Source organism: Lissotriton vulgaris, chromosome 8 (genome assembly GCF_964263255.1).
Source record: "Lissotriton vulgaris chromosome 8, aLisVul1.2, whole genome shotgun sequence".
Classification (NCBI taxonomy): domain Eukaryota; kingdom Metazoa; phylum Chordata; class Amphibia; order Caudata; family Salamandridae; genus Lissotriton; species Lissotriton vulgaris.
In genome coordinates this window covers 358,605,944-358,619,023 of record NC_141696.1, presented here as the reverse complement: position 1 = coordinate 358,619,023, position 13,080 = coordinate 358,605,944, and the positions used below count along the sequence as shown (strand labels likewise).

The window sequence follows — 13,080 nt, the reverse complement described above, 5'->3', positions numbered from 1 at the left end:
CATTAGTGTAGGCACTGTAAATAGGACCCTATTGTTCTCTGTTATCATGTTGGGCTCAGCAAGGTTGTATTGTTGCGCCAAGTTTGTTTTGTTCTTGAAGGGGAGTTCAGGGTACGTAGTCTCCTGGTCGGGAGGTATGTCGAATTACGATATTGCAATGCAGATTCACTCACACTCACTTACAGGTGATTATGGCTAATATAATGGGGACTTATCGTTTAACAACGTGGAATGTACGTGGGCTGGGGGCCATACAGAAACATCATAGGATCCACTCCTTCTTGCTTAGACACCGTACCCAGGTCCCATTCCTCCAAGAGTCCCACCTTATAGCGTCAGAGGCCCAGAAACTACGAAAAAAATGCAGAGGAACCATCTATTCCCCGACTTATTCGGCATTTTCCAGGGGGCGACCATCTGGATTAGACACGGGACACCATTCGTAGAAATAGAAAGGAAGGTGGACGATCAGGGGAGGTATGTCCTAGTGAAGGGCACCTTAGATGGTAAATTAATAGTGCTGGGCTGTATCTATGCCCCAAATTTCGATCAAGATACATTTTAACAAGTGGTGGGTATGGCGCTTGCGGACTGGACTGGCATCCCTTGGGTCCTGGGAGGGGACTGGAATATGGTACTGGACCTGGATCTGGATAGATCACACCCTCCCCTACAAATAGCCGTGGCTTCCTGTCTGTCTGAGGTGTTCACGGCGTGGGCGGAAGGATTGGGGTTGGCAGACGCATGGCGGATATTGAACCATGCTTGAGGTAGCACTGCCCAAAATTGAGATGTGACCCCCGGGCTCCTTGCGAGTCCTGATAAATAGGTTTCCACTATTAATCATTCATGTTTTAAACGTTGGTTTTTTATTGTATTTAACAAAACTCTTGTTGTGTTCACAAGAATATAGTTCATTCTCTAGATGATTTCATTTCACGAAACAACATTTCAATAAATCCCGCTGGGGGTCGCGTAACTAGTTGGATATTGAACCATGCCCATAAGGAATATTCCTGCTATTCCCACATACATAACCTACATACCAGAATTGACCGGTTCATGTGTTCGCAAACGCTAATACACACGGTGGAAAACCCAAAGTACCTGGCCAAGACCTTTTCAGATCACAGACCCCTTACGCTCAGCCTCCTCTGGTGCAGAGTGCCGACTCCCGTGCCTACGTGGAGGCTTAATCCCTTCCTAAAGGATGCCCCCTTTCGGGCAACACTGTCAGATACTCTGGCTAAGTATTTTACGGACAACTGGGACACGGCTTCCTCGAATTTAGTGGTGTGGGACGCCATGAAAGTAGTAGTGAGGGGAGCTGCCATAGGCCAACTGGTGGGAGCGAGACAGGAAGTACACAAAAAATTATGTGAGGTGGAAGACCGTCTTAAAAAACTTGAGAGGGAGGCAAGTGTGGACCCGGAGAAAAGGGGGGAGTTGCAGACGGGTAATATTGGACACGCAGAATTACTGGAAACACTTGGGAACATTGATTACAAGGATTACCTACGTCGCCAACATGCCGAGGCTGACAGATCGGGCACTTTGCTGGCCCGCCTGATACGTGACCAACCTGAAACCCCGGTGAGAACACGGATTATTGATAGTGCGGGTAACCTGATTCGATCACAATCTGGGATTAACAGAGCGTTCCATGACCATCTAAGAACGCTTTATGCTCCTCTAGGTCGTGAGGATCCGGAAAGGGTGTCTGAGTTTTTGCAGGACCTCCCCTTCCCGACACTGTCTGACGATGTGCGAAAGGAACTGGAGGGGACAATAACACAGCAGGAAATATGCGTGGCCATCAGGTCTCTCAACCGCAACAAGACACCGGGCTTAGACGGGCTTCCGGTGGAATTTTATTCAGTATTTGCGGATACCTTAGCCCCGGTCCTGGAAAAGATTTATAAGACTGCGTTCGAGGAGGGACATTTACCTGCGTCGACAATGCAGGCTCTAGTCACGTCGATACCTAAACCGGGGAGAGATGCTGAAGATATGGGAAACTATGGGCCTCTGTCTATGCTTCCCACGGAGTATAAGATTCTCAGCAAAATCATATCCCTACGTATACAGTCACACCTTCCCACCCTGGTACATCGAGACCAATGCAGGTTTCTCCCGGGCAGGAGTACGTCTTTAAACACGAGGCGGCTGCATGCACTTATGACAACTACGCCACAAGACTATCCCCGGGCGGGCTGTATAGCACTGGACCTAAAACAGGCGTTCGACTCCCTGTCATGGACGTTTGTTACCTTAGAACCGTTTGGCTTTCCTGCCCCCTCCTACGGTGGATCAGGTTATTATACACGGATCCTACAGCCAGGGCGCGGACGGGTAGACATGTGTCGGATAGTTACCCGGTGCATAGGGGCACCAGACAGGGCTGCCCCCTTTCTCCGCTCCTATTCGTACTTGCCCTGGAGCCCCTGGCTATAGCTCTGCAAGCGCATGGAACTCAGATGGGCATCCCGGTCAGAGGCATACATAATTTAATATCTATATACGCGGATGATATTTTACTGTACCTGAAAGACCTAGAGGCAGATCACGCGGTACTTTATGAAATATTTAACCAATTCGAAGTGTTTTAGTTTGTCTGGCAATCAACCCTGTAAAGTCGAACAGCTTCTATTTTCTGGCGTTGTCTGGTCACTTGCCGGCTGGCTAGTGACCTCCTAGACGACGAACTCCGACAACTTTGCTGCTGGTCTGGTTGCTCCAGACTGGCCCTTGCTCCCTTCCATAAGAGGAGCACCCCGGACCCTCCTAGTCCACTCCAGACGCCGTTTCCACTCACTGCGTGGGTTGCCTTTGCCAAGGCCTGTTGAACCCGAATCCGGAGACGACACCGCCGACAGCGAGAGCCTGCGTGGGACAGCTCGTGCCTCCATCCTGGTCGTCGAAGACACCACCTGGTCCACGTGGCTGCAGATACAAGCGTCCACCTTCACCTGATCGCGACGACGACATCTGGTCCCACTCCTGGTTCCACTCCAGTCACTGGCTAGTGACTTTGAACATTGTCCCCTCTTCTTTCAGGTTCTCCTCTTCACTGATCCACCCGTGGATCACACCGGACATCTTCCTCCTGACCGCCTGCAGCATCTTTTCCTCCAGGCTCCATAGACTTCAACGCCGGAACCCGACACGACTTGGCACCTATGCACCCGCAGCCTGTGGGTGAGGTAACACGAGCATTTCGGTGCTCAAGGGTAGCTTGACTCTCCTAGTGTCCAGTTCCACAGTTGTTTTAGTCCTATCTAGTCAGGGACATCCGTACTCACCTTTTCTTTAAACTGTACTGTCCATAGACGATTGTACGCATCTCGCGTGTGAGTTCACACTCTGCACACGCGTTCCGTGGGCCTCCTATTACTTACCTCCAGTTAGGGTAGTGTGGTCCCAGCGATCCTACAGCCTCTGGACAGCTCCATTCCTTTGATTGACTTTCGCATTCCATTTATTTAGTATATGGTTTGTTGCGCCCCTCAGGCGTTCTTGTAAATACTGTGCAAACTCGTATTTCCTTTTGAGTATTGTCATGTGCTTAGCCCTCTGACCTCATAAAGAGTTCAGAGGTGTATGTTAGTTAATAAATATCTGTTTATTTTCATAACAACCTGTGTGGTGTCCTTTCACTTGGTATTCAAGGGGTTATATGTGGTAAAACAGCTGGCTTCACATGCCATTCAGAGTTTAGCCTAAAGACTGCTTTTGTCCACGCTACTAGGATAGCTGGTCTAGAAGTTTGACTTACAACCAATCACCATAAGGGTTGTTTGGACTGATACAAGGTGATCACTAGAATTAGGCCAACTTCTCACATTGGTGTGCAGCGGTTGGGATTTGAGCTTGCTGTTGTTTTTACCAAATATAATCTTGAGATATCATTTGAAAGATCACATAAGGTACCATAGGTACATATAACAAAGCTTAGAAATACTCTGAGTTCTACTGAACCAGCTGTTGTAGTAGAAAGGGAGTAGCACACCCGGACTACAACTCTTAGCAAGGGATCAGTAGGTAAACCCATAGTGTAGGTAAGTGCACCACTTACACCTCACTAGAAGCATGTCTACCCATGGAGAGTCTTCTGAGACTCCCCTTGTGGTTGTTGACTCTCCACAGGTCATTTCCAGATATGCAGCCCTTAGCTTCCAGGAGATGAGACAATTGTGTACCTCCAGGAAACTAAAACAGGGTTCTAACCCTACCACTCCTTTTCTGATAGGTCTCTTAGAGACATATGATGCCAGAAGGGCTTCCAACACAGGCCCCTCTAATCCAGATGGGAGCATGCCCCCCCTTAGAGGGAACCCTTGGTGACCCTGACCTTAACCTCCATGGAGCAGAAAGTGAAGAGGAGGAAGAGGAAGAGGAGTTATCAGGGGATGAGGCAGACAAAGGTCCAGTAGTAGTCAGTAGGCTCACCAGGACCAACTTAAGCATACATGAGAATGGAACTGGGGGACCCCCAGGCCCACTCTCAGGCAGGCTTAACATGGGGAATAGACGAGTTAGGTCTCACTCCAGAGGCTCTAACAGATCTATTCATACCCATGTCTCTCAGGCATCTTCTCAGAGAGGGGTGACATCCCCTCAGAGAAGAGAGCATGAAGCTAAGATGAGGGAAGTCAATCTGAGGATTGAGAGGGAAGAACTTGCCCTTGCCAAAGAAAGACTTGCCTTTGCCAGAGAGCAGAAATTGAGTGGGGCAGACCCCACTGGTGGCAGCATTATCCCTAGAGATAAAGACAGGAGTTTTGATACTAGACACCTGAGTAAAATAGTGCGCCCCTTTAAACAAGGGGATGACATCCACAAATGGATGACTGCTTTGGAGAGGGCCTGCACTGTCCAGTGCATCCCCCAAAGTCAGTGGGCAGCTATACTGTGGCTCTCCTTTGAAGGTAAAGGTAGAGATAAGCTCCTCACTACTAGAGCTGAGGATGCTAACAATTACCAAGTCCAGAAGAATACACTGGTTGATGGGTTTGACTTAACAACTGAGCAGTACAGGTTGCTGTTCAGGGACACCCAGAAAACTCAGTCTCTGGATTGGACTGACTTTGTTGATTGTGCCACTAAGGCTCTAGAAGGCTGGCTATTGGGTAGTAAAGTTACTGACTTCACAGGATTGTATAATCTTATTATGAGAGAGCAAGTCTTAAATAATTGTCAGAACCAGTTATTACACCAGCACCTGGTAGACTCTGATCTGACCTCTCCACAAGAATTGGGTAAGAGGGCAGACAAATGGGTCAGAACCAGGATTAGGCCTAAGAACCAGGGTGGTGACCAAAAGAAAGAATCAACTAAGCCTCAAGAGAAGGGTGGGAATAAATCTTCTGATCAAACCACATCAGGGCCCCAAAAATCCTCTGAAAAGGGTGGGTCCCAGACTCCTTCCAATGCCCAAAAGAAACCTTATTGCCATACCTGCAAACAGGTAGGCCATTACAAAAGTGACAGCAGTTGTCCCAAGGCCAACAGCAATAAGGAGAACATACCCCCAAATAAAGCTTCCCAGCCTCCTGTTACTACTAGTAGTAATCCCCCAGGTGGTGGGAGTGCCCCCAAGAATTTGGGTGCATTTACTTTGGGAGTTCCTGGGGACTCTGGCCTAACCAGGTCCCCTGACGTAGATACTCTTGTCTGTGAGACTGGCATGGGGTTTGCCAACTTCACAGCTTGTCCCAACACTTTGGGCAAGTACAGACAGGAGCCCCTCATCAATGGTTCAAAAGTTGAGGCCTATAGAGATACAGGGGCTAGCATAACCATGGTGACTGAGAGCCTAGTCCCCTCAAGGCAACTTACACCTGGAGCCACATACCAGGTGACCAACATTGATGGAGTGCAGAGAGATCATCCCATAGCAGTGGTAAATCTCAGCTGGGGAGATGTCACTGGTCCCAAGAGAGTGGCAGTGTCATCAAACTTGCCTGTAGATTGCCTACTGGGGAATGATTTAGAGATCTCAGCCTGGGCTGAGGTAGAGCAAGAAACCCATTTTAAAATGGTAAACCTCCATGGTAAGGTTAGTGGGGCAGTGATAGCCACAGCCCCAGTCCAAGATATCCTCCCTGAACAGGTCAGGAGGTCTGTGCCAGTCACAGCCCAATCTCAGACAGATTCCTTCCCTGAACAGGTTGGCAAGGCTGTGATGGTCACAGCCCATACCCAAACTGAGTCCCTTCCTGAAAAGGTTGGTGGAGTTGTGATGGCCACAGCTCAAACTCAGACAGATAATAGTGTTGTGAAGCCTGAAACTATGGATCACTCCACTCAGACAGAGAGCATTGAGGAGGAAGAGAAATCTCCCTCCCACCAGACTCTAGGAAAGGATCAGCCTCCTCAGGGAACTGATCTGACCCCTTGTGAAGGAACTGCCCCAGAGGTAGTCAGGCCTAGCCTGGCAGAGCCCCTGATGTCAGTGGACCCTTCCAAGGTGGGACCCAGTCTAGAGCAGGTAACCTGACCCTCTACCCTGCCTCAGTCAGACCAGGGCTGTAGAGGTCAGGGAGGCCAGTGGTGGACCCCAAAGGGCCCCCTGTCCAAAAGAACTCCCCAATCAGCAGATTAAGGGCACTGAAGCTAGTAGTCCTAGCCAAGTGACAATAAAACAAACTCCTGAGGGATCCCCCTTAAACTTAGTTAGGGACCTCCCACAGATGGACACTGTTGGGCACAGCCAAATTTGGGGCCTAAAAACCCCAAACCTGACCTGTCCCTTCAGTAAGCCAAACAGAGGGACTCAGCCTCCAGCTTTAGGTAGCCAGAGGCTGACCCTGAGAGCTCACAGCAACTCAGTCCTGGAAAGAAAGGCATATATGGTGGATAGTGATTGGAGGAAGTTGAGCCCAACATTAGTGGAGTCTCACTTCAGTACTCCATCCCCACACCAGCCTTTTACTTTGCCAAAACACACCACAGGTAGAGATTCCCTATGGTGGAGACCCTCAGACACCCTTCGGGTGAGGGATTTCTTAGTGGACCATGAGATAGGGGGTAACCATGCCAGTGCATATACTACCTCATATGGCCACTCAGGCAATATAGGCTTACCTGGTCAAGGATAGCCTAATCTCCTTTCGTTTTGGGGGGGGGGGGCGTTTATGTAGGAAGGTGGATATCTGACTATGGTTGCCCCCAACTTTTTGCCTGGTGTTTTGCTGGTTTTTCTACTTCATTGACCTGGGGCCCTGCTATTCAGGACCCCAGGCCCACTGCTCTCTCTGTAAATGGATTCCATGTACTCTAGGTACATAACTAATTGGATACTGAGTCACCTTATCAGCCCCTGTACAGTGTACCTTAGGTACCCAGGGCATAGGTGCACCCAGGGCCTACCAGGGGCTGCAGCATGTATTATGCCACCCCTGGCTGGCCATCCAAATCTGACACAACTGCCAAGATCACCTAACCAACCTCCCGCGCACCGGCCTCCGTAGTGTCACGTGACTTACCCCGGAAGCAGGTTTCTCAGAGATATCTACTCCGCGCACGCCCACTCATTCTAACCGAGCGGCGGAAGGTAGATGTAGGCTACTAGCCTTTCCTCTTCACTACGAACTGTAAGTAGATTTTCCCTCCCCTGGGGCAGAACTCATTTCTTGAACGCCCCAGCCCACGCCCAAAAGAGCTTCCTATGTCGAGATTAATCCAATTCATACCTCTCCATATAGAATATGTTGACAGAAGTGAAGCGCCTTCCCCGAGCTCGATGAAGTCCATCACGAGTATTACTCTAGTAAGCCCTGACTCTGTCGAGTCCTGCTCCGTGCCTCTCTGTATGTTATATGTTTGTGTGAGTCTTGTATGTCTTTTGTACACACCACGAATCCTCAGTTGGATATTTTAAAGCCCTTAACTGAATGTATGGCATTTTTTAGGCGTAGTGCAATTCACGCTGTTAAAGATATGAGCACTGCTCTATATTCCTCCATGTTAAAGCATGCTGATCCAGGCACACACCCAGGATACCTATGTCTCATCTATAGACTCTTCCCTAGGTATACAATGCCGCAGCGTACACTCTCACAAAAATGAGCACGCTCCCACCCCATAAGTAGACACGCCCTCTACTTGAGAAGGCACCTTTTCCATTCACCACCGTGGAACGAAAGGACAACTGCACGACGTTTTTTCACCAAAACACTGCACTTCGTAACAGGATAGTAATTACTTCCCTTACTTCTTTTCCTTCCCTAGGTTTTTTGTTCATCTCCTAAACCTTAGGAGTGAATTCCCAGAGACACAGTTTTATCATCTGGAAGACCAAGGATTTAGGACAGGGTGCGTCTTTTAGGGGACCCACACCTCCCACTTCCTTGTTTTGGTCCTGAGGAATACCGGGGATTACCCCTTATGGTAGAAACATGTCGACCAACACATAGCAGAGATACACAGGTCGTAACTCCCCTGCCAGTATCTCACCATACGTTTAAAATTTTGTCCAGTTACCTTTTTATTAAAGCTAATATTGAAGTGCTAACCAGGACAATTTTAACATTCACACTGTTTTTTTGCACCCCACACTTCACTACCTGCTCCACTGTAACCCAGGTGTTGAAGCACACCCAAGTGACGCTAGGCCACTTGGGTGGGCCCCGATGATGAAGCAAGTCACCACTAGGTGGTGAGTGAGGGGTTTACTAACAAAGGAACAGTGTTTCCTTGTCAGGAAAAGAGCCTTCACTTCCCTCATCGGGTGGTACTCCTCCAGCTGTTTGTAATAATTCCTTGATCAGGGGATCAGGAGTATTCCCCGTCCAGCTCCCTTGGACGAAATTCCTTACTCTCTATTTTGGTTCTAGGTGGTGCCTATGTAGTCATCGGTCACGTTACTTCTGCCACGGACAACTCCATGCGGGGCCAAGCGACACCACCTACCAGCACACAGGGCTGTGGCTCCCAAAAAAGTCCAGATCCAGTCTGAGGCCTGGGGATAATTCTAAGGTAAGTAATCTGCAGTTAGTCTATTCCAGATAAGGCTTTACCGAAAGTAAGTAACTTTTTCAAAAGGGTCATTTGGGTATTAATCATAGCTGAACAACAGCTAATAAAGGGATACCTGGGTGGTTCAAGGTAGTTGTGTACTGAAAATGATCCTAGCTGGTATTTATATCCAAAGTGCTCCCTGGAATAAAGGCAAGCCCATCCTGGTTTTTAGGGACTAGGATGAGACCCAACAGCATTAAAAGACGGTAAGCTTCTAAAGCTTCCCATCCTTTGTCATGCTGACCAGGGCATCTCCAGCTAGTGGAGATGCTCGCCTCCCTGACCAAGCCCAACTTTTGGTGGCCAGGTCGCCTGGGAAATTAGTAAGCTGGAGAGGTGGGTCCCCTCTTAGCCCTTAGGTGCCCTGAGCTGACACCCCCTCATTTCAGAATCCTTCATATTGTTTTAGAGGATTCTAGCCAGTAGGATTAAGGGTATGGCATCTTCCCCAGAGGGAGTGGACATACAAAGGGTGTAGGCACCCTGAAAGTAAGTAGCCCATTGGCTGCTACGTTCTAACCCCTGTAACGCCCTAAACTTGGTATTTAGGGACACCCTTGAACCTTAATCCTCAGATTACTGACGACCTACGAAGAAGAGGACAAAAAAGAGCAATGTAGCAGCAAAGACTGAAGACACCAACTGACAGCGTCCCAGCCCTACCAATGTGTCTGCAGCTCTCAAAGACCCTGCTGAAGAAGAGCTACTCGTCCCGCAGCCAAGTGACCTCCAGAACCCTAGAAGGACTGCCTGCCTTCTAAAAAAGACTCCTAATCTACAGTGAACCTGTCCAGAAGAAATCCAACTTTAAAGAGAAAGTACTCTGTCTCCAGAACAGTGAAATTGACTACCTGTGCACCGGACGCCCTCGGCCCGAGTTCCGTTAGCCCACCAGTCCAGCAAAGGTTCCCCAGCGATTTAGAATAGAAGTACACCGTGGGTTGACCCCTGCCGAACTCTACATCAATGACTGCAACCTCTGCATGGAGACCCCCTCCCCAACTGCGACCTGCGCCGTTAAGCTGACTTCCGATGCCAAAGGACACCCCTGCACCTGGAGGCCCTGGGCCTTGGGGGATATCTACTGACTGTGTTCCAAATCTGCAGCACACCCCAACTTACCTGCGCAGCAGTAGTTTTCTTACGTCCAGCCTCATGTGCTTACCTTAACCCTCGGAGACTGGGTTACCAAACTGTTCTACCTACCTGTAAGTATTACCACTGTGATTGCCCCCTTTCTCCATTCGATAACATTGGTACCAGCACCAGAGCTTGACCTCGGCACCCAGCCACCCTAGTGCCACTGGTGGTTCAGTGAGGTCACTCACCTGAATCTTGCCTGGTACTGATTATTCATCCAAAAGCTCAGGATCATAATTCGTTTACTTACCTGCATATTGCTGATTATGTTTCCTCCCTTAGGATAACATTGTTCTGCCTGAAAAATGCACCATGTCCACTTTTTACATTGAAAAACAGTGATATTGCAAAACATATTTAACTGCAACAAAGTATGTTTGGTTCTTTGAAAATATACTAATGGTAATATTTTTACAAGCCATTGGTCTAGAATTTAGTCATTGTGTGTGTGTATAATCATTAGTTGTCTGTGTGTGTACAACAGATGCTTAGCACTATCCTGCGATTAGCCTAAATTCTCACCCACACGACCACAAAAGAGATCATTAGTATCATTTACTTTAGCCTCTGTAAAGCCTCTAGGGGTCCATTGGACAATATACCTTACTTTGGTAAACACAAAGCTAGCTTCCTACACATGTAAGATACTGGAAGGGTGAATATGTCTGGCAGTGTCCTATGTTTGAGTGCCTCATATACTGCTCAATGAGCCGTTCTGCTGGCTTTCATTAAGCCAGCCTTTATTTATGCATATACAAGTTGGGGAATACAGTTTGTTTTCCTCTTCCTTAATAATGAACTATGTTGTCTTTTTTTTAATACATTTTACTTCCTGCCCTTTTCCTGGATTCAGACTTCGCTCTTTAATATTATCCCCATATCTACCTTACATCAATCTAGTTCTGTACCAGATAGTATTGCGCCTTCGGGTAGATCATTTGGTGTTTCTATGTCAATAGGAAATTGTATATTTCAGAGTGACAGTAGTTAGTTTTATGTTAGTTGCAACATTTGTCTTTGTAGAAAACATTCAGGAAAATTAAGATTAATCCAAAGGGAACTTGGATTTATTTTTCAGACTGCTTTGTATTTCCTAATTCTTGAATTAATCAGTCTTCATTTTCCTACCTTATTATGGCATTTCCTGTCAATTTACACTTTTACAAAAAATAATGTATTGTTTAACACTACTTTCCTCTAATAAATTTCACAGAACCTTTACAGAGGAACCAGATTAATTAGAGCATTTGCCCTTCTGAAGGTTCTCTTGGGATCAGAGGTTTTTATATTTTTATAAGTGTGTATAAATATTTCATTTGTAGGAACCAGATGACCCAGATGCCCCAGATGAACATGAGTCCTCTCCGCCAGAAGATGCCCCATTATATCCCCATTCACCTGGTACCCAGTATCAACAGGTAAATGTTTTCCTTTTTCCTTTATAATGTTTTTTAGAAAAAATCCATACAGTAAATATTACACTGAATCAAAAATATTTTAGGTTGCTCGGTAAGACCATAATTACTTGCATACATTCAGAAAAAAAATTAAGTGTTAATTTCAGGTTTAAGACATGCAAGCTGTTACTGAACGTACCTAATTATGTACTTAAGTTCGTAATATAGTGACTTCCTAAATTAAGAACAGCACAGGAGGCTAGGGAAGTGTTGAATGACTACAGGACTGAGTTGTAGTCCTCTTAATTCTCTTCATACAGTTTCAGAAAGGCAAACATGTGCCCAACGTCAATAGCCTCCATAAAGCCCAGTCATTCAGAATTTGTAGAGCGCAGCTGCTTCTCCCGCGAGGGTCTTGAGGCGCTGTGGGATCATACTGCCTGTTCTCCTGTTGGTTGAACATCCAGGTCTTGAGGTCCTTCCTAAACTGTTAGCGCGATGGTGAGGCTCTAAGGTGAAGGTGGAGGTTGTTCCAGGATTTAGGCAGCAGGTGGGAGAAGGAGCGGCCTCCACTGTTTGTCGGGTGGCTGCTAGGGAGAGGGATCCGGAACGGAGTTTTCTGGTAAGTGGGTGGAAATGAACTTGTTTGTTGAGGTGTGCTGGTCCATCATTGTGTAGTGCCTTGTATGCGTAGGTGAGCAGCTTGAACAAGCATCTCTTTGCGACTGGTAGCCTGAGGAGTTTCCTGAGGTGAGGGGTGATGTGATGTCTGGGGAGGTTGAGGGTGAGTCTGGCTGCTGTGTTTTGGATAGTCTGGAGTTTCCTCATGAGTGGGTGGTTATACCTACATAGAGGAAATTGCTGTAGTCGAGTCTGCTGGAGACGAGAACTTGTGTGACTGTTCACCTGGTGTTGGGTGGGAGCCATCCGAAGACCATCGTCAGCATTTGGATGGTGAGGAAGCAAGAGGAGATGATGCTGCCCTGCTTCTTTGCGGATAGCTGGCTGTCGAAGATGATGCCGAAGTTGCAGGCGTGTTTGTTGGGTTTGGGGGTTAGGCCATGCTCAGGGGTCACTATTCGGTGTTTGAGAGATTGTCCTTGCCTTTCTCAAAGAGAAGTACTTATGTCTTGTCGTTGATGAGTTTGAAACAGTTGCTGTTCATCCGGAAGGCCACAACTTTCATACATCTTTGGAACTTGTCATTGGGACGTTTATCAGGGACAGGTTGAATTAGGTGGCGTCTGCGTAGGAGATGATGTTGAGTCCGTGGCTCTTGTCAATGTTGGTCAGGGGTGTCATGTATACATTGAAAAGGTTTGGGCTGAGGGATGAGCCTTAAGGTACATCGCAGGTGATGTTCTTTGGGAGGGAGGATGCTTTTCTGCTTTCTTTCTGTGAGGTAGGATGTTATCCACTTAAACGCTGCTCCTTGGATTCCGATCTGGTGGAATCTGTTGATCAGTGTGTGGTGTGAAATGGTGTCAAAAGCTGCATAGAGGTCGGGCAAATTGAGGACTAC

The 13,080-nt window shown here is 47.6% G+C and overlaps 1 protein-coding gene across 4 annotated transcripts in view; it reads left to right on the top strand.

Moving 5' to 3' along the window:
- USP9X (ubiquitin specific peptidase 9 X-linked) overlaps positions 1-13,080 on the top strand; it is a 1,749,911-nt gene that overhangs the window by 1,719,417 nt on the left and 17,414 nt on the right. For all 4 annotated transcript variants that reach the window (XM_086934127.1, XM_086934125.1, XM_086934124.1 and 1 more), the window contains one exon: positions 11,484-11,579. In XM_086934127.1, the coding sequence (XP_086790253.1) occupies positions 11,484-11,579 (96 nt within the window). The remainder of the gene's footprint in view (positions 1-11,483; positions 11,580-13,080) is intronic.